The 27,106-nt window shown below is 39.5% G+C and overlaps 8 protein-coding genes across 11 annotated transcripts; 5 read left to right on the plus strand and 3 right to left on the minus strand.

The window, feature by feature from the left end:
* Positions 1-154: 154 nt before the first annotated feature.
* Positions 155-3,331, minus strand: LOC104764544 (putative 2,3-bisphosphoglycerate-independent phosphoglycerate mutase 2). The gene is made up of 9 exons (XM_087500790.1): positions 3,108-3,331; positions 2,845-3,017; positions 2,466-2,744; positions 2,152-2,355; positions 1,598-2,022; positions 1,138-1,330; positions 963-1,058; positions 716-871; positions 155-566 (listed from the first exon to the last, which is right to left on the minus strand). The coding sequence occupies exons 2-9, from the start codon at positions 3,007-3,009 to the stop codon at positions 402-404; spliced, it is 1,683 nt and encodes a 560-aa protein (XP_087356916.1). The 5' UTR covers positions 3,010-3,017; positions 3,108-3,331; the 3' UTR covers positions 155-401.
* Positions 3,332-3,682: 351 nt separating this feature from the next.
* LOC104743285 (uncharacterized) lies at positions 3,683-5,504 on the plus strand. The gene has a single exon (XM_087500792.1). The coding sequence runs from the start codon at positions 4,099-4,101 to the stop codon at positions 5,041-5,043; it is 945 nt and encodes a 314-aa protein (XP_087356918.1). The 5' UTR covers positions 3,683-4,098; the 3' UTR covers positions 5,044-5,504.
* A 1,485-nt stretch (positions 5,505-6,989) lies between these two features.
* Positions 6,990-8,382, minus strand: LOC104764549 (NADH dehydrogenase [ubiquinone] 1 alpha subcomplex subunit 1). The gene is made up of 3 exons (XM_010488098.3): positions 8,188-8,382; positions 7,934-8,054; positions 6,990-7,256 (listed from the first exon to the last, which is right to left on the minus strand). The coding sequence occupies exons 1-2, from the start codon at positions 8,293-8,295 to the stop codon at positions 7,965-7,967; spliced, it is 198 nt and encodes a 65-aa protein (XP_010486400.1). The 5' UTR covers positions 8,296-8,382; the 3' UTR covers positions 6,990-7,256; positions 7,934-7,964.
* A 754-nt stretch (positions 8,383-9,136) lies between these two features.
* Positions 9,137-12,381, plus strand: LOC104764551 (KH domain-containing protein At3g08620). Of its 2 annotated transcripts, XM_010488100.3 has the most exons (7): positions 9,137-9,766; positions 9,873-9,961; positions 10,500-10,651; positions 11,150-11,266; positions 11,349-11,465; positions 11,553-11,696; positions 11,954-12,381. In XM_010488100.3, exons 1-7 carry the CDS (start codon positions 9,687-9,689, stop codon positions 12,098-12,100), a joined length of 846 nt encoding a protein of 281 aa, XP_010486402.2. In that variant the 5' UTR covers positions 9,137-9,686; the 3' UTR covers positions 12,101-12,381. The 2 variants fall into 2 exon arrangements, with proteins under 2 accessions (XP_010486402.2, XP_087356920.1); XM_087500794.1 differs by lacking the exons at positions 9,137-9,766; positions 9,873-9,961 and adding an exon at positions 10,037-10,136.
* A 1,207-nt stretch (positions 12,382-13,588) lies between these two features.
* On the plus strand, positions 13,589-15,258 carry LOC147920102 (protein RETICULATA-RELATED 3, chloroplastic). Its single transcript, XM_087500791.1, has one exon. The coding sequence runs from the start codon at positions 13,991-13,993 to the stop codon at positions 15,017-15,019; it is 1,029 nt and encodes a 342-aa protein (XP_087356917.1). The 5' UTR covers positions 13,589-13,990; the 3' UTR covers positions 15,020-15,258.
* A 348-nt stretch (positions 15,259-15,606) lies between these two features.
* On the minus strand, positions 15,607-19,130 carry LOC104764553 (putative zinc transporter At3g08650). 3 transcript variants are annotated; one of them, XM_087500788.1, is made up of 6 exons: positions 18,990-19,130; positions 17,732-18,329; positions 17,180-17,464; positions 16,973-17,101; positions 16,765-16,862; positions 15,607-16,671 (listed from the first exon to the last, which is right to left on the minus strand). In XM_087500788.1, the coding sequence occupies exons 2-6, from the start codon at positions 18,191-18,193 to the stop codon at positions 15,855-15,857; spliced, it is 1,791 nt and encodes a 596-aa protein (XP_087356914.1). In that variant the 5' UTR covers positions 18,194-18,329; positions 18,990-19,130; the 3' UTR covers positions 15,607-15,854. The 3 variants fall into 3 exon arrangements, with proteins under 3 accessions (XP_087356914.1, XP_087356913.1, XP_087356915.1); XM_087500787.1 differs by having other exon boundaries at positions 17,732-18,336; positions 18,849-19,102; XM_087500789.1 differs by having other exon boundaries at positions 17,732-18,843; positions 18,990-19,074.
* A 1,527-nt stretch (positions 19,131-20,657) lies between these two features.
* On the plus strand, positions 20,658-23,057 carry LOC104764555 (putative BTB/POZ domain-containing protein At3g08660). Its single transcript, XM_010488106.3, has 4 exons — positions 20,658-20,861; positions 20,960-21,026; positions 21,112-22,203; positions 22,285-23,057. The coding sequence occupies exons 1-4, from the start codon at positions 20,785-20,787 to the stop codon at positions 22,792-22,794; spliced, it is 1,746 nt and encodes a 581-aa protein (XP_010486408.2). The 5' UTR covers positions 20,658-20,784; the 3' UTR covers positions 22,795-23,057.
* Positions 23,052-26,490, plus strand: LOC104764556 (uncharacterized). The gene is made up of 5 exons (XM_010488107.2): positions 23,052-23,816; positions 24,288-24,393; positions 24,614-24,722; positions 24,867-25,805; positions 25,887-26,490. The coding sequence occupies exons 1-5, from the start codon at positions 23,627-23,629 to the stop codon at positions 26,241-26,243; spliced, it is 1,701 nt and encodes a 566-aa protein (XP_010486409.2). The 5' UTR covers positions 23,052-23,626; the 3' UTR covers positions 26,244-26,490.
* The last annotated feature ends 616 nt before the right edge of the window (positions 26,491-27,106 follow it).

A 27,106-nucleotide genomic window follows, 5' to 3' on the forward strand; every position in this document is an offset into this window, starting at 1 on the left:
CAACTTGATTACATGAGTTATATTCCTATTAGCGATATTAATTTCTGTATTCAATATGAAAAGTTTTTTTTCAACTTTCTTTAATATTCTTCCATGTGTTCGAATGTTGGACAGCTGCCCTCAAATTCTCATACCTCTTACTTTACATGAAAGGTTTCTTTATGTAATTTGTTTAGTACTTGTCAAAACCATATAAAATCAAATTATGTTTTGGCGAAATACAAAATCAAAATGTAGTTTGCAACGTAAACAACATCGTGAGAGGGCCAGCTAAAATTAAAAGTATGGCTCCCAAAAAATCACGAGCCTTATTAGAGAGCGGTGAAAATAGTAACTTGATAGAAAATCAGGGTCTAGAGAGGCTCAAGTAGGACTATTTAAGGCAACTACAAGCGGAATCATCACTTGTCGACTACTTCAATCAGACTTGTCTCATAGTCGCTCGGGGCTACAAATCCATGGAGGTTCATCACTGTCGCCGCTACATTCGCAAGCCCAGGTGTCTCGATATCCTGTCTGAACCTAACTCCTGCTGACAAGCCAGGACCTCCTATGGCAATTGGCACCTGCACAGAAACATACATCATTATCCAAATGTCACATAAGACACACCAATCACTTGTGGTAATAAAACTTCTCATGCATAATCTATGCTCAGTAGCAACTTCCACATTCTGGTCATATCCCAAATTGTTTCAGTATTGCTAGAACTTACTGGTTTCAGGGTGTGAGAGGTGAGAATCTGAAGTTTCCCTTCCTTGTCAAGAGCTGGCTTGCCGGCTTTGTCTCTTTTGACCATGTCCTCAGCATTTCCGTGATCAGCAGTCACAACATATATACCTCCTACCTTTTCTATGGCATCAAGGATTGTCTGCAGACCAGAGATCAAAAACTCAGTGAGTCATTGCTACTAAGAACGGTTTCTAAACATTCCTATGTCACAAATTTGATTGAAACCATACCCTCACAGCAAGATCAGCAGCTTCACAGGCAACAACAGTTGCGTCAATATCACCAGTATGACCCACCATGTCTCCATTTGGCAGGTTAACACGCACCTAAAAATCCATTCACAAGAAATTCAGAAGCCGAAATTTTTAGTGGGTTGAGACAATATGATAAGAGAATACACTTTACCTGGTCAAACTTGCCACTAAGGATAGCATCCCTTGCTTTCTCGGCAATTTCCAGAGCTTTCATCTTTGGCTGGACATTGAATGATATTCCACTATCACTTGGGATCTCAACGTACTCTTCTAACTTTTCATTGAAATATCCAGAGCGGTTTCCATTCCAAAAGAAGGTGACATGGCCAAACTTCACAGTCTCACTGTTTCAGCGAAATAAATTTTCAATGTAAGTTACCATCAACTGTATAATCTTATCAAGAAAAGACAGCTAGGACACTATCGCTAGTTTTACTCAACAAGTAACCTCAAAGCATGAGATAAACTGAAGACAGGACTAGTTATGTCACAGTTTCATTTCTAATTCCAATTCCAGCAAAGTAACTAAACCAGGAGAAAGCAATTGAAGACAATACACAAATGGAAAAGAGAATTTATATGTAAAGATTTGAGAGACTCTAAAAGTTAACCTGCAAGCAAAAGTACGAACTCCATTGTGTGCCAGATATTCACCAGAAGTTCTATCGATCAATGGTGGGGAAACAAGATAGCGGCTAGGAAGCTTTAGCTCTCCATCATATTGGAGCATTCCTGCGTAACGTATCTTTGGGACACGCACGCGATCAAACTTATCGAAATCTTCATATTCAAGGGCCTTTGCATGCATGACCATTCGATCAGCACGGAAATTGAATGTAACAACTGCGTCGCCATCAACAATTGGACCAACAGCCTTTCCGCTGTCATCAACAATGACAAACGGAGGCAAATACTGGTCATTAGCACCAGGTTCAGCTCTCAGTGTCTTAACTGCTTCAAGAGCGCTTTTAAATTTGTGGGGAGCTTCTCCAAGGACTTGAGCATCCCACCCACGTTTCACAACAGTCCAATCATTCTGCAAGGAATAGAAACAGAATACAATTAAAGCAACAACATAAATTCAAATCTATGCCTAATCCAGCTCCCAATTAGAAAAAAGATCATAGAAACTTGTCATTTCATATAAATGAAAGTGAGTTCAGACCTCATAACGGTCCATTGTGACATACATACGACCTCCACCAGATGCAACCTGAGCATCAACACCTTTCGAACGTAAAGCAGCGAGGTCAGCTTCAAGAGTTTCAACAAATCCGACACTAGAGCCATCCAAAACATCACGACCATCAGTAAGAATGTGAACGCGGATTCTCTTAGCACCACGTTCGGCGAAACCCTTTAGCAGCAACTGCACAAACAAAACAAAAAAAAGCAATTTGTCAAGAACATTAACAAACGCCAACATTACAATAGAAATTGTAAAGCAATGTGTAAAAAAAAAAACCGAGTAATGGGTACCTGCACTTGATCGAGACGAGAGTGAACTCCACCATCGCTAAGAAGACCAATAAGGTGCACGGTACCTTTCTCGAAAGATTCAGAGATGTATTTGAAACCTTCATCTTCATAGATTTTCCCAGAAGCAAGGGCGAGATCAACAAGCTTAGCACCTTGAGCGTAAATTCGACCGGCTCCAAGAGCATTGTGGCCAACTTCACTGTTTCCCATATCGTCTTCGCTTGGAAGACCAACGGCAGTACCGTGGGCTTTGATCAACCTCCATGTATCAGGTTTTCCCTGGCGAACAACACAAACAAACCGTTGGAATCCATAATCGGAATCTATCGTGAATATATATGGAAACAAAGGAAAAAAAAAAAAAAAAAAGGAAACATACGTTTTTAAGAGAATCCATGGCAGGAGTTGAGGCTTTATGGATGCAATTGTATTGATCAGGATCAGATTCACCCCATCCATCGAGAACAATTAATCCGATTGTTTTACCCTTAGGAAGCTTAGGGTGGTCCGCAAGTTTCCAGTTAACGTCGCCGGAACTACCCATAATAATAGCTGTGCGTAATTCAGATCCACTCGTCGGTGAGAAATCAAAGGCTAAAAGAACAGATCTGAGAAGCGAGAAGAGATGAAACGGAAGCTTACCAGCGGAGAAACAGAGGAAACGAAGCTTTCTTTCTTAAAAGAGTCGTATGGAGATTCGCAGAGAGAGTCGAAAGGGAAGGGATGATGTGGTGTGGTATGGTAGGTTGAGCGAGCTATCACTGACATAAATAATATGGAGTTTATAAAAAAACAAAATAGAAAAGTTAGTGATGACGTGGTTCGTTTTCAATGGGCTTAACTTTGGGCTCAAGTAAACTTTGTCAAGCCCCCAACAAATAAAAAAATGGTAGGAAACGAATATTCTAGTATGTCGAATGTTCTAGATCATCATGCCGCGTTTGTTGTCATAGTCTCAATGTGTCGGCTCAATAGAGGACAAGAAAAAAAAGTTGGTAGTGGGCTACAAAACAATTTCTAATGGGCCAAAGGCAAAAAGTTGAGTCCATATAGAAATGGGCCTAGGATAAAGAACAATTAAAAAAAAGATTAGAAGAATGAATGATACAGTGAGTAAATGTATAAAAGAGATACAATACAGATAACAAGACAACTGTTACGGCGAAATTGAATGCCGCAATGTAACAATATGATTGGTCGAAAAAGAAAAGTAAAAAAAAAAACAAAATATTATTATTTATTTTTTAATTTGTGGGAAAACAAAAAAAAGGAGAAAAACCAGAAGAACAGGCTGTATAGTATAATTTTTTGTGAACAAATGGGACTGACGACAACACTCTTCTCTCTTCTACCTTTTGTCCTTTTGGCTATCTCTCTCTCTCTCTCTCTCTCTTTCTCTCTCTTTACCACCGGCGACCATTAACTCTCTCTCCTCCGCCATTGTTTACAAACCCTCGATTTGTTCTTCTTCTTTACTCCAATTCCGGTTTTGCCCCTTTATTGGAACTCTTCTTCTTCTTCACTCAAGAGACGTGACGGCGACTCTTTTATTACTGAGTCTCACAGCTTTTTGACTCGCCTCCCTGGGGAACTTTTTTGCTCCCAGAGGCGAAGAAGTAAAACCGAAACAACAATGGGGTTTCTCTGTTGTCTCCAGGTGCTGCTTCTGTTTCTCTCTCTCTCCTCGATTCGTCTACAAGCTCAATCTCCTCCTCCACCACCCAATGCTCTTGATGCTCTTCTCCAAGATTACTCTTTTAGAGCCTTTGTTCGTCCTCGTACCGGCATTCTCTACGAAGGTACTGTTCCTTCCAATTTGACTGGGATCAAACTCGCTGCCATGAGACTCAGAAGCGGAAGCTTTAGAAAACGCGGAGTCACTCCTTTTAAAGAGTTCTCGATTCCCACCGGCGTTATCGTCAAGCCGTATGTGACAAGGCTTGTCCTTGTTTATCAAAACCTAGCTAATTTCTCTCACTTGTATTACCCTTTGTCTGGTTATGATTATGTCGCGCCTGTGTTGGGTCTTCTCGCTTACGATGCCAAGAATCTCTCGGGTCTTAATTTGCCAGAGCTTGATTTGAAGGTCTCTAGTGATCCCATCAGGATCGATTTCTCTGATCTGGAACGAATCCCACAAGGTTCTAGTGCTAAGTGTGTTAGATTTGATTCACAAGGTGTTGCGAGTTTCAGCGACTCGATTCAGCCTGGGAACACATGCGAGACTGAGCATCAGGGACATTTCTCAGTTGTGGTTAAATCTGTTGCTTCTGCTCCGAGTCCAGCTCCTCCAGGGGATGAGGATAGGAAGAAAGAGAAGAAGAAGAGTTCTGATTCCAACAATTCCAAGACTTGGATCATCGTTGGTTCGGTGGTTGGTGGATTGTTACTGTTGGGGCTTTTGCTGTTTTTGGTGTTGAGATGTCGGAATTACAAGAAGCAAGAGAAAATGAGGGAGATGGAGAGAGCTGGAGAGACAGGGGAAGCTCTGAGGATGACTCAGGTCGGTGAAACTAGAGCACCTACAGCTACTACTACTCGTACACAACCCATGCTTGAAACGGAATACGCAGCTTAGATAATCTTTGTGTACATCATCATCCACATCTTCTTGAATCTTGATCATCTGTCTTTTTTTTCTTCTTCAATTATTCTTCTTTTGGTAAAGTGTTTTCTTATTTCTGATTATTTTTTTCTTTGTGGTTAGCAAGTTGATACTTCCACATTCATCTTGTTTCTCTACTGGTGATAAGGAAATAAGTAATCTTGTTTTCTTTTTTGTGCTCTCAAAATCACAAAAACTTTGGTGGTCTCTCTCTTCATGGGAATGAAAAGTGTTGGATTGCTTCTGGAGTGCACTCACTTTGTTTTCTTCTAACTACTTTTGCTGTAAAGCTTTGATCTTTTTATTTTGTAATAATGTCAACATCTTTTGTCTGACAAGCAGACAGTTGAGAAGAAGATGATTATCTCATCCATACTCAAACTCTGTTATTTTGAGCTTAGCATTCTTTATAGAGGAAACTAGTGTGTTCTTAAGATTCAAGTGTTGTTACTCTAGCTGTAACATTTGTTGTACTTATATGCTTCATGCAACTTGTTGACCCGAACTATGTCTTATATTAGAAAAGCACCATTGAAAGGCTATATTTGTTTTGGAACCATGGAGGATGGATTGCGTTTGTTCTGTCTCTTCTTTAGAAGATGGCTTGCAGTGTTATACTACTACAGAAGCTGCTTTATATTACAACGTTTATGTTTACATCCAAATTGTCTCCTTTGCGTACTTTCTATGAAAAGTAAGCACGTTCACATGGATTTTGCAATTTGGAAAAACACTGTTTCCCAATTCCCACTACCAGGTATGGAGTTAATGTGAATACATGACTAAGTTAGCCTGGCTTGGGACTTCTTATGGCGTCTTGCTCATATCAAGAAAAATGCTATGACAACAATGTAAATGACTAATTTAACATTGCAGTATCTTCTCTGACCTCTGCAGATAACCAGGAGATGTTATTTGTCCCATCATTTCATAAGCTAAAGGTCTGTGTTTCGAAATGAAGATGAAGTGCACTGTTATATAAATGCTCCTATTAATTGTGTTTTATGTACTACCAAATACTTGCCAGTCTTTTTGTTAAAAGGAAACTACAATTGTAGAATATTCGTCTCTTTTCTTCTTTTTTTCTGTTATCTGTTCTATGAGAAAGCTAAAGAATTCTACTCATCAAAGTCAAGTTTAAACGGTAAAATAAAAAACAAGCTTCCTTTTCACTAAAGAGTAAAGAGAGGATTCCTCTCAGGATTGGTCTTTCCTATTTTTCTTGCTTATATTCAGTTGTGGTTAATCGAATCTTAAAAGATCTAATGGATGGTGTTTCATTAAAAATATAACCTCAAAGATTTAATGGATGGTATATAAAAGAGCAGAAAAAATGATTTGATTTTATAAGTTATCAGAATAATCAAGAGCTTGTTTGTGAACACATGAAAAAAAAGTAAAGAAAAGGAGAACTATCTCTCTCTCTCTTTCTCTGCGCCTGAGGAGCTGTAATTTGGCAGAAGCTTGTGTCGTTTTAAGGAGAAATTAGAAGTGAATCTATGTAAGTCATGTTGGTTGGTAAAGATCGATTTTGGTGACATTAAAGAAAAATTCCTTTGAACAAACTAATAAAAAAAGAAAGGGTTTAGGGACCATTTTCAAGTAAGAAAATTAAGAGACGAGCCCACTTGAAAGGGAAATAACGAAGGGACCCCATGTGAATTTGCAAGCAGAGACAGAGGCTTTGACCGTTCTCATTCACCATCCATCCTCCATTATTAGCCAAAGTCTTAAACCATGTGATTCATCATCACAAGGCTTCGTTGGACTCTCTCATGTATCTTATGCAGTCTCCCCTCTTCCGTCTTATGCTTATCTAACAACACACCCTGTCCTATTTTCGTTCCTACCCAGCAACAAATCCAACACCTGAAGATGATAATAATCCTTCTGAAAGTATATGCATGGGATAAGCCATCTTTCCAGAGATATTCATTTATTAACTCACAAAGCAAGAGAGTAGTACAGTACAGTGTATCATGCAACTCAAAAGCATACAAAATATCACAACAAATAGAGAAATGTTAATAAACCCCAAATGTCATTACGGTCTGATTTCTGAAAACTTTAATATGGCCAAGGAAAATCAAATGGGAACGAAAGTATTAGATCCCCCAGCTTCTTCTTCTTCTTCATCGTCTGAAATGCACTTTATTTGTCAGCCCCCAAGTGTTCATCTTAACCACCTATATCACATCAACATGTTACTCTCAGAGTTTAACATCGCAAGCCAGAGGAAGAAAAAGAAAGCAGTAGGAGAATTTCGTATGCATAGAAGACAGAACATCACTACCCTAGAGCTTCACATTACAGAGAAATAAGAACCATAACCAGGATCTCAGTCATTCCTAGACATGACAAACCACCATCCAGAATCTTCAAGTGGCCAAAAACTTAGCAAAAGTGCCTACGATAATCTAATCTAGTACCCAGGACTGAGGATCTTATTCGTTTCCCTTAGAGGACTTCTACACAGAATAGCAATCCAACCAGTACAATAATGCTTCAAACTGACAAAGAACTCAGCAATGGCGCATCTGCTTATTGCTTTATTATAACTGATACAGAAGCTAAATTAAATCCACAAGGTCTCTAGATAAAATCTTTAAAGTATTTCCATTTTCGAAAGCCCACAAAGAAAACACAGAGCTTTTCCAGTGATCACTGATCACACATGTAGCTAACCTAAGGAAAACAACAGAAGTGGTCTACTGATTCTCATCAATACATGGACGAACGAAAGCTGTATTGGCTTTTCTAAGTAAACAACAAGCAATACCATCGCTATCCAAGAGGACTAAACTAAGAAAGAAGCTCTCAGAGAAAGCAGATCAAATAACCTAAGTAGAGAAGGAACACAAACCTGAGGGACACAAAAGAGATATAAAAGCTGATCATGAGGAAGGAACTGTAGCTTTCTCGACGACCTTCTTGTCGCGTCTTTCCATAGCTACATCCCATTCATCGTGGCCGATGTGCTTAGGCTGCTCAATCCCAAATTCAAAAATCAAATCATCAACCCAAAATTGCTCACTAAAACTTAATTAGATCAAATCGAGCAAACCCTAGGAGAGAGACGCAATGTAAGAAGAAAAAGAGGGGGAAAAAATCTCATACACGGCCATGGTAAGCTTTGTGGATGTAGTACTGAGAATTTCCCGCGATGCATAGCATTCCACCGATGATTCCAAGAGGCAGCAACGCTTCTAGCCATACCAACGACATCTTCTTCGTCTTCTCTAGCTCCTTCCTTTTCCGTTTGTGATTTCTTTTCTGTGTTAAGATCCAAAATTAATGATTGAGAAATGAGAGCATTTTGACCCCAAAAAAAAAAAAGAGAGATGAGAGCACTACTACTGGACTCAATTGAGAAAAATTAATGGGCTTGTTGGGCTTTCCTTAATCAAAACGTAAATCTCGAAGCCCAATACATCCCAATAAAAACGTTTTTTTTTCTTCTTTTGATTGTCTCTCAGTGGTAAGTGGTAACAACTCGATAACCCACCGTACCGTACTTGGTAGTAGCATGACTCCAAAGTTGGTACTTCGTACAAGACTACAAGTACATGCTTGGGTTTCACACTTCTACAGCTTCCCCTGGTAATAACACTTTAACCCCAACAAGCTCAAGGTGGTTGATGAAGGCACTAAGGTATAGTCTTTGGAAGCAATGTTTTATATAGAAGATCTTCAAAACCATTGATTTAAATGTGACTAAATCAAGCAACATATGAAGACATGTAAAACCAAACTCGCAAAGTACAAGTTGGTATTTAAAACACAAGATACAGAAAAAAAAATAGAAAATATATATAGAGAATCTATAAGTCGTTTTATCTGTCATATACGTTGTAGATTCGAATATCTGTTTATTAATATTTGTTTGACACGTTTTGTAGAACGTTAAAGTCATATTCTGCATGAAGAAAGTAACGCTGCGGACAGACCGGAAATTGTGGTCATAAAAGCCGCGAAAAGAAAAGTAGGGTTTTGGTTGTAAAAAAACGTGACTCTAGAGTTAGATTCGAAACAAAGTAACTAAAAACGGGTGAAAATGGTTAAATATAGTAATCTCATAACCTATGCAATTATTTTGTTCGTAAACAAGAACTTCAAGGATAATTTTTTCTTTTAACTATTTTCACAAGAGCAAAAAAGAATGCGGATGTTGGCTTTACAATTTTATGGGTGTTTTTGAGTTATTTAGAGCAAATTCTACTAAATGTATTTGCACTGATAAGAGATGAATGATAGCAAACCAAATAAAGATTGAATGATAATGATGGTTAAAGATAAGTATTCACAAAAGATGTTTGACAAAATCCGACGTTCGTCTTCGGTAAGTTTCTCTTTTGTTTTGTTTTGTTCTTTTGTGTTTCAAACTTTTTTCTTGTTCTTTTATTTATTTACACACACACACACACACAAATTAAACCCTCCTTTAATCGAATGCTCCTGTGACGACTCTGTTTACTTCTTCCTTCTCTTCCTCGGCAACAACAACCAACAACACCCTCCTCCTCCTCACTCTATCCCGCAAAATCTCTCTCTCTCTCTTCTTCTTCGTCTTCGTCTTTTTAATTTCTAATAGCCGCAAAACACACAAGCCACCAAGCATGTCTGGTCTGTATAATTACAACTTCTCACCTTCTAGAGCCGCTTCTCCCCAGATTAGAACTACCTCCGATGTTGACAGGTGTTTCTCTTTCGACTTCTCCTCCCTCTCTCTTATTGCTTCTTTGGTTAAATCTCTTATCTCTTTTTCCTTTTTTTTTTTTGTTGTTGCTGCTTGTCTTCTGTAGTCAATACTTATCTCAATTGTTAGCAGAGCATCAAAAGCTTGGACCTTTCATGCAAGTGTTACCCATATGTAGCCGACTCTTAAATCAAGGTCTCACTCTTCTCATTTCTTCCTTCTTAGATCTACAATTTGTTTTTTCTATTGAAGTTGATGTTTCCTGTATATTTATCTTGATTATGCAGCATTTCTCTCTTTGATGACTTGTCCTAATACTCTCAGTCTGAATCACATAATTGGATCTTTGCTCATATTTTAAAAAATCACAGTACTTTTTATCAGCTCTCGATAGTTCATGCTCCTGATGCTTTTTAGTTGTATTAGCTCAGTTAAAAAAGGTGTCTTCTCTGGTCAGATAATGGAGATAGGCATTATTGGTGTTTTATGTGGCTTTGGTTTGATTGCTTATGTTGTTTTGGTCGTAAAGCTTCCAACTCTGTTAACTATATTCAAATGTAAAGTAAAATTAAAAGATGATCAAGCTGACTGCTACATATTTACAGTCCAAGTGGGTGATATGATCTCTGTTTAATTTTGTAAATCCTGAAGTTACATGTTGTTCTGTCTTTCTTACTCGTTATTGATTGGTATCATGGCATTCTCTTATTTTCTTTCTCTTTTGGTTATGCAGAAATTTTCCGGGTCTCCGGAGTGATGCCCAACCAAGGGTTTACCGATTTTGATAGGTTGAGGCACCGAAGTCCTAGTCCAATGGCTTCACCAAGTCTTATGTCTAATGTTCCCGGTGCTGGATTAAGTGGTTGGAATGGTCTTCCACCAGAGGTAGCCATATTTCTTACAAACTGTGTTTTGTCAGAGGTTCTCTTTATCTGTTTGTTTAAGAAGCGTCCTTTTCATCCTCTATCATCTTAATAGAACATAGAAAGTTTCTTAACTGAGGGTTGTGGGGTTGAAACCCACTTGCACATGAAATATGTAGGGATGGCTCATGTATTCTTTTGTTGGAGAAGCCTAATATTCCTACTGCAAGGAATATAAGGTATGAGTTTAGTACTCCATCTCCTTGTTTGAATATGTGGTGCCATCTGTAGCCTTTAGTCATTACACGTTCAAGAGTTAAAAGTTTGGGTCTTTGTATGCCTGAAAAATAATGGTGTAGTCTTTACTGTCTAGCTATAGAAAAAAATCCTCGGGAGCTCCAAGTAGAACCTTTTTTTCTTCTTGTAGAGACCCTGTGAACCCTTAAACTATACTGGGTTGGTAAACCAAGTTTCAGTTCCAGGAACTATTCTAAAAATCTAAGATTTATATTTCTTGTAGAGAATAGGTGGTCCTCATGGAATGGCAATGGAGTGGCAAGGTGCGCCTGCTAGCCCAAGTTCATACACAGTGAAGCGTATCTTGCGTTTAGATCTTCCAGTTGATACCTATCCGAATGTAAGTTTTGCCGATTTTTTTTTTTCTTTTTGAGACAATGGAAGTAAGGTGACATAAGCATTGTTTTGCTTTTGGTTGTTAGTTCAATTTTGTAGGAAGGCTTCTTGGTCCTAGAGGGAACTCATTGAAGCGAGTGGAAGCAACTACTGGTTGCCGTGTGTTTATTAGAGGGAAAGGATCAATTAAGGATCCTGACAAAGTAAGGGATGCCTACCATTTGTTCTGCTTCCCAACCATCTTTATCAAAGATTTTGTTCATATTTTGCTTTTATATGTTTGTTGCTAGGAAGAGAAACTGAAAGGGAAGCTTGGCTATGAGCATCTCAATGAGCAGCTGCATATTCTCATTGAGGCTGATCTTCCTATTGATATTGTGGAATTAAAGCTGCGGCAGGCCCAAGAAATTATCGAGGAGTTGGTCAAACCTGTGGTGCGTCTTTTTAACATACTTTGTCATTTTATTTATGAAAGGCCACATTGCTTTGAAGTTTGGCAACAAGTTCATCAATGGTTTTTTTGTTTATTTTCTGTGGTAAATGCCTGTTTTAAGTATTAGTTAGGCAAGGTTTTAAGTTCCCAAATATAGAAGTCTCAGTTTTTGGGTAGAATGTAGTAACTAGGGAGGTGGTAACAGACCTTTCCACCTTATGACGTGACCACGTAACATGCTTTGAATTCTTTTTACAGGATGAGTCACAGGATTACATCAAGAGGCAGCAGTTGCGAGAGCTCGCGTTGCTGAATTCAAACTTGAGAGAAAACAGCCCAGGGCCAAGCGGTAGCATCTCTCCTTTCAATTCAAATGCAATGAAACGCCCAAAAACAGGGCGCTAAGACTTAGCCATTGAGAGATACTGATAAAAAGGTATTGTGTATATGTGTATAACTAGCCTAATGCTGTTGGTTGCGTCTGCTCTTGGTTCTCCTGCTTACCATCTTGATCTGCACTGATGCTAAAAAGCATATTGCACCAAGAGAAGTCCCATGTTTTCCTACTTAACCAGAGATTGATGCATTGTAACCATTAAGATAGATAATGTGGATTTATTCATGTGTTGAAGTAATTGTATTCTTGATTCTGGAATGTTGATCTAGTAATATATTATTTGGGGATAGAAGCCTACCAATTCAGGAGGAGAATCAAAATGTAATCTTCTGATTTTAGGTAGCATTAAGTTGTCTTTTGGTTAGCAAGTTGAGTACAGAGGAGAGAGAGAGTACAAGACCAAACAACAGAGATCATTACATAAAACTATTTTTTTCTGCAAAAAGACATTAACCATGTTGTGTACTGATTTCTGAATCGGGCCATTGGGGTTGGTGAAGTAGTTGACTACATGACACGTGGTACTCAGAGACAGGTTTAGGTTTCACTGTGAAAATTGTGCCCGACTGATTTTTTAATTGTTTGTTTTGTAAGAAAAGAAAGAAAAGGTTTTATTGGCGAGGATGACTGGATCACAGTCGGTGTTGGAGGAGGAGAAGACAGAGATGTCAGAGAAGGAGAAGGATGATTGAAATCTCTTATAGAGCTTTTTTGTTTGTTGCTATGTTGTTACTGTTGTTGATAGGTAGAAGGCACAAGTGGCATCATCTTCTTGAGTTGAAACCTTTTTACACGTACGTTCTTACAAAAGCAAAATACATTTGTTCTGGTGTGTCTAATACTTGTATGCGATTGGTAGGGTCAAGTTTGTTGTTTTCTGTATCAACATAACCGAGAAATAAATTTCAAAAACAAGTTATTTACTTCATTTTTGACAAACCAAAGAACAGCTAGTAGCCGAACATAGGAATTAAAGCAAAGAAGAAACTTAAAAAGCAGTGGAAGAAGAAGTAATTAAGATGGTCTCATGAGTCAACATTTTATCAGAAGGATTGAACTGAGAGAGGTATATCGGAGACTGCTTATAGATTGTTTTTTTTAGCTTCAAAAGTGGAAATATCTACTGGTGTGGTGTGGTTCACACTTGATGTTCATGTCCCACATGAAAATGCTTGGTACTCTTTTCGCAGGATGAGTGAGGAGTCATTACACCAAGAAGCAGCGAGAGCTCACTTTGCTGAAGTCCAACAGTATGGGGGCCAAGCGGTAGTGTCTCCCCTTTGAATTCTAATGCAATGAGATCCCCTAAAAACAGGACGCTAAACAGAGCATTAGATACCGAGACAAAAGTTTGTTTGTTTGTATGTCGGTAGAGGAAAACGTTAAAGACGAAAGAAAGAAAGTGAAAAATAGCGGTAGTATATGATGGTTGACGCATCGTAAACCATTAAGATACATTCTTTGGATTTATTCATGTTGTGCTATTAATATTGGCGAAAAAAAGTTGAATCATTCATCTAATAAAAAGAACATTGAAAGTTCAATGCTAATATTTTTCAAAAGATTAGTGTGAGTATAAAAGAAAAAGAAAAAAATCAACAATGGTGGTGGTCAGCTAAATATGTTTAGTTTAAGTTGGTGAAGTAGTTGAGTGATGCGGGCACGTGGGGGCTCGGAAACAGCTTTAGTTTCGCACGTGTGAAATGGGCCGATTGATTTTGATTGTTTGTAAAATAAAAAAACTAGGGTTTTAAAGCGTAGATGATGAGGTTACACACAAACACTTGAGCTCTCTTTCTTCTTCCTCCTCCGTCCTACAGATTCTTGACGAAGCCATTTTCGATTTCTCGGAGAGGATCACAGATCTTTTCGTCCATTAACGGCCATTCTCGATAAAGATGGCGGCTATGGCAGCGAAGCTTCAAATATCGGCTAAATCGGATCAGAGCAGTGTTCGATTGCCGAGAGTGATCAACCTCTCACGCGATCTGACGACTAGAGTCTCGTTTCCAAGACAAGGATCGGTTTGTTCACTCCACACTAATTTCTCTTCTCCAAAACTCGCGGTTCCATGCGCCGGAGGCGGTGATGGTGGCGGAAGCATCGGTAATCACGGCGGTGGAAGCGGCGGCGAAGGAGGAGGAGATGGTGGTTACGGAGGTTCAGGCGGTGAAGCTGGAGAAGAATCGTCTCCATGGGGACCAATTGGGATGTTCTTACAAGGATGGAGATCACGAGTTGCAGCTGATCCTCAGTTCCCGTTTAAGGTACTAATGGAGGAGATTGTAGGACTTAGCGCTTGTGTTCTCGGTGATATGGCGTCACGCCCTAACTTCGGATTGAACGAGCTCGATTTCGTCTTCTCCACTCTCGTTGTAGGTTCGATTCTCAATTTCGTACTCATGTATCTGTTAGCTCCCACTGCAGCTACTCTTGGCTCCTCACAGACCTTGCCTGGAATCTTTAGAAACTGTCCATCTAGCCATATGTTTGAACAGGGTAGTTTCACCCTTATGAACCGTTGTGGGACTCTTGTGTACAAAGGAATGGTTTTTGCGACTGTGGGGTTAGCTGCAGGTCTTGTTGGAACCGCTATCTCTAATGGTTTGATCATGCTGAGGAAGAAGATGGACCCGGGCTTCGAAACGCCGAACAAACCGCCGCCTACTGTGTTGAATTCTTTAACTTGGGCAACGCATATGGGAGTGAGCGCCAATGTGAGGTACCAGACGTTGAATGGGATTGAGTTCTTGCTGGCCAAGGTGTTGCCGCCATTGGTGTTTAAGACCGGTGTAGTGGTTTTAAGGTGTGCGAACAATGTTGCTGGTGGAATGTCGTTTGTTATATTGGCGAGGATGACTGGATCACAGTCTGTGGAGGAGAAGATAGAGATGTCAGAGATTTCAGAGAAAGAGAAGGATGATTGAATCTCATCTTAGTCTTTTTGAGGTTTTAGTTCCTCTGTGTGTTTCCGTCCGTTCATAGGTATTTCTGAGTTTGAAACCATTTTCCGCAATACGACTTTAGTTCTGGTTTGTGTTGGAATAAATAAGATGAGAATCCCTTCTTATTAGGTCCATCCTAATGATTTGGATGTCATTGTTAGGCCAAGTTTGCTTTTTCATTATCTACCATGAATATAAACTCAATAAAAGGGTTATACAAATAAGAATTGAATGATTTGTTTCTCGGACATTAACTTATTTTATGTCAGAGAAAAATTTCTGCTTACTATTCTAAGAAAACTGGTAGAAGCAAATGACGTGGTGACGCTTGTTGTTGTTGGTAGACAAAAGTTGCGGTCAAAGTAAACACAAGACTTGATCAGTTTTAATGGACTACGTAACTAATGATGCGTCTTTCATTATGACGGCGTCAACTAATACAAAATGGGTTTATTGTGTGTAATTGGACAGATGATGATGATGATTGTCAAGAAAACGAGAACCACTTGCAAAACTTGACCAATAAGTTTCGTGTTGTTTTGGCCATTCTTGGTAAATCGCACCCTTCATAAGAAAAATAAAATAAGCAATCTATTGTCAAAAGTGTTGTTACATTCCAGTAGATTAGAGCTGAAGAAAGCCCCCATCTACTTGATCTCAATCCAAACATATATTTAGGTTAACAGTACAAGACACTCTCTTTTCCATTCAACCTACCATCCAACAAGTTTCTATAGACACAAGTTAAACCAGAATATGAAGTATATATCTTACAACATGGAATGAAAGAGAGAGTGTGTGTGTTCACAAGGAATCATCATCTAACAGCCTCAGGTGCAGAATTGCAGTAGGGCGTGTGCAAGCACACGAGTCTCGTGAAAGTCAGACACACAACAGCACACGCTAGTCCCAGCACCATCCCCACACTGCCTTTCCTTCTCTCTAACCTCACCGCTCTCTTAATCACCTGCCAGAAGCTGGGCAGTAATCCACCGCATGCCACCACCATTACGTGGTCCAGTCCACTGTAATCTATCCCGGCTAATATGGATCCTATGGCTGATATGGGTCCAACAAATCCTATCAAAGTAGCTGCTGCAAGAGCTGCGTGCCAACTGTCAGTAGCCCCAAAGACACAGCTTGCAACCGCTGTCCCTCTAGGAAGCCCATGTAAGGAAACCGGGAGTACCATGTGTCTGCCAAGTCCATAAGCATTTGGAGCAGCTACCCCAAGAGCAAGCCCCTCGGCTAGAGCATGGAACCCAACCGCTCCACATGCTAATAATGATTGAAGTGTTATCACACTGGTTGGAAAATTGGTTACAGGGTTTATTAAACTGCCTGCCCCAGACTTTTTCCGACAAGTTACATTCAGGATGGACGAGCTAGTAAAATGGCTCAGTCCGGCTCCAACCGCAAGTAGACTAAGCAGAGGAATGAATCCCATTTTTGCGGATACCAATAGTTGAAGCGGACGCCAAAGACCAAGGACAAAAGCAATGCCTGAGGCTACTCCCATGAGAAGGGCGTGCTGGAGACGGAAGGTGACTGCCGATGCAACCAAAAATACGCCCCCAAGCAATGGACCCAGACCAAAGAGGAGTGAAACGAAGAAGCCAGAAGCATCCTCTGAGCTGCAGATTGAAGAAAATGAAGCGTAAGTTGAATTTTAAGAACCAATATATTGGAACAGCATATAACTTTTACTAGAAGTCCGTGGTTTTTACTTGTAATCATGTGTGAAACTCTCGAAAAGAGTGCTAAGAGCTTCCATTGATGCTACTGATATTGTGGCTGCAGATGCCACTTGCGACGGAGACGCTTCCTGTTGTGGTAACAATGAATAGAATTTAATTCAGTATACTAAGTGAAATCCGCATATCTCTCAAATACGAACATCAACATTGATTTCATAAATCATGACATGAAATTCACCTTAAATGCATCAGGAAGCACTTCAGCAATAACCATCCATATCATGCATCCGGCAGCAAATCCAGTGCAAAAAGGCAAAAACTTGCTAAACGCATCAGCGCATAAAAAAGCTGGCACAGCTACGATAGGCTGGTAAAGAATACAAAAATGAATCAGTAACATATTATGCAAATAAAGACATCAAATCACAGAACATCATATGATTACCTGAGGTAAGGATGTTATTATACTCCAGAGCATGGCATTTTGTGGAGAAACACCCCTTGATGCCAGCACCATGCTAACAGCTAACCCTTCTGGAATGTTATGAACAGCTATGGCCAAAGTGACCAGAAGCCCTTGACTAAAACCCTTTGAACCAGCGAACGATACACCAACCCCTGATCCTTCCCCGAAAGAATGAAGTGTCATAATTCCTATGACGAGAACAACTTTAGTTGCATCTGCACCTTTAATATCCAGCATGCTAACTTCACCATATTGTTCAAGAATCTGTCCAAAATACAGAGTCTTAATGAGTGAGTTTTCAATTCTGAGAATTCATGCAACTTGGCAGGCAGCTTATGTAAGAGGAAGCAAGAGAAAAGACAAGTTTTTCTAGGCATGTGAGTCTAAACATTATGAGATTCTACAACTCTGCAGTTGATAAGAGTATACAACAGAAAAGTAGGTTTCTGTCAACTGTCAACACATGAGATTATGAATTCAAAATACTGAATAGTAACTAGATGACTGACAGCCAAACACTCAATTGCTTACCTTCTTGCAGAGCCAGATAAACAAAGCACCGGCTAGAATCCCAATAACAACCCAGTTACCAGAGCCATGCTCCTGCCCTTCCTTTACAAGATCAAAGCTAGCTGCCAACATCACACCAGCCGCCATGCCATTGCAAATTCCAGCCCATTGAGGATCAAGTTCAACAAAGAAGAAAGGCACTGCACCTAACCCAGTGGCAGCAGCCATTGCCAAGGTGAACAAGGCAACAGTGGAGACAGAAACTTTGTTGTGACTGCCTCTCTTGTCACCCATTCCAATGTCATGTAAGGTTTTCTCTACACCGCTTCCGTCAATAACATTCCGTCCCATGTTTTCATGGGGAGAAGCTCTAACTTTATTTGAAATCTCCCATTGAGAATCTGCGCCGGTGTTCCCAACGAATACAACGAAAAATAAAAATAGAAGCGGCAGAAGTAGTCGTTTGCAGCCTGAATGCATCATTTTTGATGCTGAAAGATCTTCTTCAAGCAAGTTTTCTCCTTACAAGAGATTTGAGAAAACGCTCGATAAATTAAAGGGAATACCAAATAAACTCCAAAGGCTCTGTAGGAATCAAAACTGCATCAATAGGATGTAACTGTTCCCTGTTGAATAAATCATAAGAAATAAATATTCAACTTAGCAAACTGTAAAGAATAAAACTTTCAATAAGCATAATAATACCCTTGTTAGCATTACCCGTTTTAATAGATCACAACGCACCTAATTAACTATCTTCCCTACGCATCTAACTACAATATGAACGCATTAGATAATTTGCTTTAAGACAAAGGATATAATATCATCATCCAAACCTAAACCTAAAGTCTCTTAAGGAAACCCAGAACTACAAAGCAACATTATTTGCAAAACATCATCACACGTATTTGGTTCAGAATCCTTCCTTTTTTTGGTATAATATCGTTCCCCCATTCTCCTTTCAATGGACAAAATCGTTTTTTTTTTTTCAAAAAAAAACTCTGATTTCTAGCAATTCAAATTACCCAGTTACAATTCGCGAGCCAAATTTCAGAAATTTACGGTTCGATCTACACGATTATATCCATAATTCTAATAGGAACCCCCAGATCAATGCCAACGAGATCGCAGAACTTACCAGCACAGGACAAAATTGGAGCACGAAAAATGTTGGATCGGACGTACATGAGCAAAAAAAATTACAAGAGATGAATAAGGATTATGAGGAGATTTGATGAAAAAGGAAGAAATTATTTGAAAAAAAAAAGAAGAACCCTACTTCGACGACCAAATCCTTTCTCGGTTTGGAGGAGACTTTGGGATAAATCATGCAACCCAAAAAAAAATTCACAGGAATATCCTCTCTAATTTTAATTTTTTTTTTTTCTTAAAAAGTAAATATATTAAGGAATTTGTGAATAAGACCCTCAAGTTTGCAAATATCCCATAAATAGTCATATTTAGGTAATAAAATTAAATTAACGTCCACAATGTTAGGTTCCGAGTCTTCTTCTTATACATATGGCAGTGGACATATTATATTGTTTATCATGTGAATTTATTCGTGAGTTCACGTTTGTTTCTGCATTATTTTTTCTACAACCAATTTGGTTTTCTTTTAGATTTTGGTACGAGCTCGACAACTAATAAGTCAAGCAAAACTTCTAATAGCTTGACAGATTCAGACACCTATTCTATGCTATTATATTCAATCACTTGCAAGTTGCAAATGATCGATCACCAACACGATTAGTTATAAAAGATCGCATTTTTTTCGCGATTGCAAAATATAGTTTCGGTTATTTGATAAACCAAAGAAAATTGATATGAAAGATATTTGTTTGTTTGTACCATAACAGTTAGCGAATTTATCTCATTACAATATTATCATTACATGGATGTAATCAACACTTCGTTACTCTAGCTCAACGAACATGTTGCGTGGATAATTATCGTATCTTAATTTGTTGATGCTATTATGAGTTTTAACATATTTTTGGTGACTGTTGTGAGTCAAAAGTCCGTTATGCTGAACTAAATAGACAACATCCTTATGACGTATCAACAAATGCTCATAATATGAAAACAACAAAGATTAAATAGAAGCTATAATGCGCCACCAATCCATGTCAAGTAGACAACTTGATCAACGAGTTACTGTACTCTTTTGTATAGTATTTTAAATTTTGTGGTACATAAAATTACACTTCAACTTTGGCTAGTAAACATGTATATACATGAAAAGCATGAGATGTACAATAAGAACATACCAAAAGAATACACAGTGATGCATTAACTAATTGAGAACCTGAGATATCTTTTCCAAAAAGTATATCATTTAGCTCTGTCCTTTGCTATTTGTTTTCTCCACTCTGGTCGGTCTTGATAAGACCGCGACTCCAATTCTCTCAATTCCTCTGTATCTAAAAATGAGGTATAAGTCTTGCTTGACCAAGTTTGGACAAACTTCCACCAAAACTTGCGAGTTTTGTTTCAGGGAACTATAGTGTTTTTACATTATTTATGGTTTAATAGCGTATTATTTTTCTAAACCGGTGTGATATAATGGGAATGCAATAAAGGGCATGTTTACGTTGATACAACAATAGTGGAGTCTTTATAGAGTTCCGTGCCCACACCCTCTTTGCTTTTCCTTCTCACGTGCTCTGAATCATATGTTACCCTTAAATGAGTTAATTTGGATTTCGAATACGTAATTGAAGATGCACAAGGACTAGCATGTGAAACGGGACGGCCCGATCAGGCTGAGCACTGAGTCCAAAAAGTCCGACCAATACGTAGCATAAATTTGGTTCAATTTGGTTCAGTACAAAAATAATTCAATAATTCCAAAAAGTTAGACCGAGTCCGTCCATGATAGTTTTAACCGGGAATTAACCCGATCTAGAAAAGTTTTGTAACACTATACCCGTTATGCTTTTTAAGTAAAGCTTCTCCTCTTGAGCACCCGACAATCTTTATTCCTCCGTAACTTTCTTTAACATCTCAAGAATGCTGCAGCGTCTCTGTCTTCACACAAAACAGAAGCAGAGAGTGAGATAAAGAGATTCACGATGGGCACTATTTCAGACAGCCCTTCTTATACTCCTTGTAACAGTCGCTCCTCTGTTCCTACCACCTTCTCCACTCGGTCTGTCTTCCCTTTCCAGTTTTGTAATCTCTGTTTAGTTTAAGTATATTCACTTGCTTGCTGATGTTATGAACGTATTGATTTTATGACAAATGCAGCATATTCTCTGATGTTGCGGGTGACATCACTGTTGTTGTGGATGGGGAATCATTTCTACTCCACAAGGTTAGTGCTGTTCGACGAAATTACTTTCCTTTACAGTTTTTTAACAAAAGGCATCAGAAACAAAAACAATAAAATATTATTGCAGTTTCCGTTAGTAGCTCGGAGTGGAAAGATGAGGAAGATGGTGAGAGATCTCAAAGACTCTTCTTCCATCGTTGAGCTCAGAGATTTCCCTGGTGGACCTTCGACGTTTGAACTAGCCATGAAGTTCTGTTACGGTATTGCCTTCGACATCACTGCCTTCAACGTGGTGGCTCTCCGTTGCGCTGCTGGTTACCTCGAGATGACTGAGGATTATAAAGAAGAGAACCTGATCTTTCTAGCCGAGAATTACCTCGACCAAATCTTTTTCCGTAGTCTCCACGAATCTGTCCAAGTACTCTGTTCTTGTCAGATGCAAGAGATGGCTGAAACGTTTGAAATCCCTGACCGGTGCATGGAGGCCATCGCAATGAACGCTTATAGAAAACAGTTAGTATCAGGTTTGTCAGAGGAGCTCAAGGGAAGAGATTGTCTCGAGCTGTGGACCGAAGAACTCTCTGCTCTCGGGATTGATTACTACTCCCGAGTAGTATCAGCAATGGCGAGATTAGGCGTGCGGTCAGAGAGTATCGTCTCTTCTCTGGTGCATTACGCTAAAGCATCAATAAAAGGTATCATCAACCGAAACTGCCAAGAGCAGAGAAAAATCGTTGAAGCCGTGGTTACACTTTTGCCGAATGAACAAAAAGGATCTTATTCTTTTTCAATTATTCCTCTCAGTTTCCTCTTCGGAATGCTAAAGGTCGGAACTATAATAGATATAGAGATCTCTTGCAGGCTAGAGCTCGAACATAGAATCGGGCATCAGCTAGAGACCGCGTCTCTCGATGACCTTCTTATACCATCTGTAGAAAACGACGATTCACTTTATGATGTGGATACTGTCCATAGGATACTCACATACTTTCTTGAGAGGATTGAGGAAGAAGATGAGGAATGTGGTTACGACTCTGATTCAACGGGACAGCACAGTTCGTTGCTAAAAGTGGGACGGCTCATGGATGCTTACTTGGCTGAGATCGCACCTGATCCATATCTGAATCTACACAAGTTCACGGCCATTATAGAGACATTACCCGAACACGCACGTATCATAGACGACGGGATCTACAGAGCTATCGATATGTATCTCAAGGTAAGCAAAAAAAAAAAACAAAACCACTTCTCTGTTATAGAAAACATCTCAAACTAATAATAATCAAAATATGGAAATTAGGCTCATCCGTTATTGACAGAAGTAGAAAGCAAGAAGCTATGCAAATTCATTGACTGCAACAAACTCTCAGAAGAAGCAAGCAACCACGTGGCACAAAACGATCGGCTTCCTGTACAAATGGTGGTTCGAGTGCTTTACTCGGAACAGCTGAGACTAAAGAAAGCTCTGTCGGGAGAATCAGAAGAAGGGTCGTCGTGGGTTCTGTCTTCAAGGGTACAAAGCCGCGCGGTTTCGCCAAGAGACACGTATGCATCGCTGAGGAGAGAGAACAGAGATCTGAAGCTGGAGATATCGAGGATGAGAGTGAGAGTTAGTGAGTTAGAGAAAGAACACAATTTGATGAAACACGAGATGATAGAGAAATCTGGTAATAATAATGGTGGAACGTTCTTGACGTCGCTGTCCAAAGGGATTGGGAGGATTGCGATATTCGGTAGAGAAAACCGGCGAATGAATAACCGGAAATCGAGGTCGGTATCGGAAAGAAAGCCAATTAGAAGGAGGGGGTAGTTAAAACGTAACCGTTGAAGGGACCGCTATCTAGTAATCTATATTACAGAGACAAGTCATGTATAGCGGGGAGTAAAATGGGCCGGAAGGAGTGTGAAGTAGGCCCATTAAAGTACAAAGGAGGTATCGTTTTCAGCCTATAAAAAAACAAGGAAAACATGGGAAGGAAAACATGGGAAGTAAATGGGGGTCGAGTCCCGAGCAGTCTTTGTCCATAATTCCGATAAATAAATGATAAAAGTATGTTGTTACGGTTTGCCAAAGTGATAAGGTAAGCAATCTACTAGTACTATGGTTGTCTGCTAACGGTTACTAACACTCAACAATACGGTAAATTTGGGGGGTTTTTGTTGGGTAGGTTTCCGGAAATAGTACGTCACCTGTAATAACAAAATGATTTTGGTTAAAATATCAACTTCTAATAAAAAAATTACAAATATAGAAAGAGAAGAGCACGTGGGGTCTAACTCATACACATTCATAAAAAACAAGTTATTATATAACCAAGAAATAAGGAAACTACCTTCACATCTCCGCCTCATAAATATTTTATAAAAAGAAATATAAAAAAGGGAGTATGATTGATGGGGGAAAAAGAAGAAGATGAACATGCATCGTGATAACATTAGATGGTTACAACATCCCTCACCAACTTGGAAGTGACACAATTATACAATTTTTACTAGTAGATCTGAATCTCTCCCTCTCTCTCTCTTTCTTCCTTTCTTCTCTAATCTAATGGCGTAATTTGTAAGCAAACTCCTTCACATACAGCCTCGACTGCTTCCTTCGTCTTTTGCTTGCCTCTCTCTCTCTCTCCCCTCCGACGACAATGAATAGGAATCTAAGAGAATCTCTTGCCGGTGGGAGGAATATTCCGGCGATCTCTCAGTTTCGTAGAGGCAGCAATCACAACAACATATCTCAGAACGGTTTCGCGAGAGAATCCGATGAGAATCTGGATCTCTTCTCTAAGATCCGTCGCTCTTTCCCATTGGCTTCCTCTGACGAATTACCCGACGGTTCGTTCCAATTTTAACCCTCTCTTTTTTTTTTTTTTTTAGGGTGGGAATCGAGTTCGTTGTGCTCGCTTAGTAAAATTTCTAAATTTATAAACATATATATATATATATATATATATAAATAAAATCTGGGGATCTTCGAATTTTGTTGCTACGAGACACAGTTGTCAGATTCAGAGACGAAAACGATGTTCACTCTTTTTACTCAATTTATGCTGTGGTCGCTACTACTACCCTAATTTTTTGTTTTGTTTGTTTTTTCAAACTGTCTTCGTCTTCTAGATTCGATCTCTTTGCTTTTCTCTCGGTTATAGTGATTTGTTGAGAGACAGTGCCATCTCTATAAAAGTACTTTTCTTTTGTCGGGACCAAATGAAGAATTTTGCTGGATCTCTTGTTCTACTACTTCATCACTTTTGATCTGTTTCTTAAATATATGACACTAATACACACGACTTTTATTGTCTACAGTTTCTGCAAAACTCGGGAGACTCTCGGTCGGATCCAAACCAGCTCCTAGAGGCAAAGGTGATGATCTCTTGTCTTCAGCTGAAGGTGGCAAAAATGATTATGATTGGTATGTTTCTGCTGCTTCTTTCTTTGGTCTCTTGACTCACTCTCTCTCTAGTCTCTCTCTTTGTGGTTCCAATCGAACAGTTGCCCACTCTGTTATTAGAAATAGCTGATCTTTTGGTTACCCTGCACTTTGGAGTGTCCAATTTTGTGTTAGGAAGGTTAAAATTATGTATAGGAACTGACTCCTTTTTCATCCCTTGACTCATTTATGTTATCTCTAGGCTTCTTACTCCTCCTGGAACACCTCTTGGAAACGATTCTCATTCATCATTGGCAGCTCCAAAGCTTACATCTTCGGCTAGAGCCAGTTCTGCATCAAAGGCTTCAAGGGTACAAACTTTCTTCATTGTGTTTTCCTTTTTCTCCGCTCTGGTTCTTGATGACACAATCAAGAACTTCTGAAACTTTGCCTTCTTTGTTTTGTCTCCATAACTTCCTAATTCATAAACGAATGCTGTTATTTTCCTTGTTCAGCTTTCAGTATCGCAGTCAGAGACCAGTTACCATTCCTCACGTCCTGCTAGAAGCAGCTCCGTGACTCGCCCATCCATTTCCACCTCGCAATACAGCTCATTTACTTCAGGCCGTTCACCATCTTCCATCTTGAACACTAGTTCTGCTTCAGTCTCATCCTACATCAGACCTTCATCCCCGAGTTCCCGTTCTTCATCTTCAGCTAGACCTTCCACTCCCACCCGTGCTTCTTCGACCTCACGGGCCTCAACTCCTTCGAGAATCCGTCCTGGGTCATCTAGTTCATCCATGGACAAGGCCAGACCGTCCCTGAGCTCAAGGCCATCAACTCCAACTTCTAGACCACAGCTCTCAGCAAACTCCCCAAATATAATTGCTTCTAGACCAAATTCTCGTCCTTCTACCCCTACCCGTCGCAGCCCATCCACCTCTGTGTCTGCAACGTCAGGATCCAATATTTCAAGTGGACGTGCTGCATCAAATGGTCGTAGTGCACCTTCATTGTCTAGGCCAAGCTCTCCTGGACCTAGAGTTAGAACTACCCCGCAACAGCCAATTGTGCTACCAGACTTTACTCTTGATACCCCACCTAACCTCAGAACAACTCTCCCAGACAGACCAATATCAGCTGGCAGGTCCAGGCCAGTCACTGGTGGCAGCACGGCAAAGGCAAGTCCAGAACCCAAAGGTCCAATCACAAGAAGGAATTCATCTCCTATTGTGACGAGAGGAAGACTCGCAGAGACCCAAGGAAATGGCCGTTTTGGTGGTAATAGGCAGCATCTTACAGATGTACCAGAGCCCCGAAGGATTTCAAACGTTTCTGACATAACTTCACGGAGAACTGTGAAGACCTCGTCAACTGCTGTCACAGACAATAACAACGGACTTGGCAGGTCATTCTCAAAAAGTTCATTGGATATGGCCATTAGGCACATGGTACGTATCTATCTCTTCTCAGTAGGCGCAAGTAGGTTTGTACCATGCTTTAAATATCTCAACATGTTTGATGGTGTGTAGGACATAAGAAGCGGGAAGACCAATGGTTGCGCACTGTCAACGACAACGCTCTTCCCTCAGAGCATCAGACCAGCCTCGTCCAAGATCCAGCCAATCCGTTCAGGGAATAATCATTCGGATTCTATCAGCAGCAACGGCACAGAGAACGGGAATGATGCAAATGAGGGTAGAAGACTGATGGGGAAATTGAGTGACATGGACATGTATGAGAGCTCAAGGTATGATGCATTGTTGTTGAAAGAAGACGTAAAGAACACAAACTGGTTGCATAGCATTGATGACCGGTCGCCAGATCACGGACTCATGTTTGACAATGGAGGATTCGAGCTACTTCCAGAGCCCTTTGCCCCACTATAACACACACACAGAGCACAAGTAAACAACTTTTTTTTTTCTTTTCTAAAACCGCATCTCTCTTTTTTTTTTTTTTAATTTATCTTACACAGTTTGTTTGCTTGTCAATGGTGGAAAAAGACGGAGTATTGAGATATAAGTGTCTAGTGGTTCTTGGTTCTTTGGTTACTGATTCTTGATTATTGGTTTTCTTGAGTGAGGTTTGTAACTTAGTAGTTATATAATAATATTTGAAGAGATGGTAACGTAATAATGTGTGGTATGTAATGTCGAGAGTGTTGCCTCTTTGGTGGAATATAATTTATCATGTAAACAAGGATCTTGGACGAAACAATTAGAATGTGAAAGTCTGAAAGAGGAAAGAGGAAAAAGGAAAGAGAGAGAGAGGTTTCACGCGCCTAACGTGAATCGATGACAGAGCTGAGTTAATAATGGGTGACAGCGAAGTTCAACCAACAAAGAGCCAGTAGTAGTGTGTTTTGAAATAAAAATGAAAAAATGAAAAGAAAAAAATAATAATTCCAGAAATTGACTTTCATTTCAATTCATGGCATATTTGATTACAGTATTTAATAAGAAGATTTCAATTTTGTATTTTTGCTTGTATTTTAGTATAATGTTAACACCCCTTATAAAATACCCTCATTTATGTCACATACCAAACTTCTCCCCATCCAGGGGGTCAATTGTTAAGAAAGATACCCGAATTAAAAATAGTAAGCTCAATTTGCAACATAATAATCTGTTAAATATTCCCCTACTTTTGTTGCTTCCCTTACCCATCTTTTTTATATATTTCTAGAAATATTCTTATCGTCGCCATTATATAAAAGAGAATCAGAATTATCCATTTGAATTAATAATTA

This window comes from Camelina sativa, chromosome 19, assembly GCF_030686135.1.
Source record: "Camelina sativa cultivar CO46 ecotype springtype chromosome 19, ASM3068613v1".
Classification (NCBI taxonomy): Eukaryota; Viridiplantae; Streptophyta; class Magnoliopsida; order Brassicales; family Brassicaceae; genus Camelina; species Camelina sativa.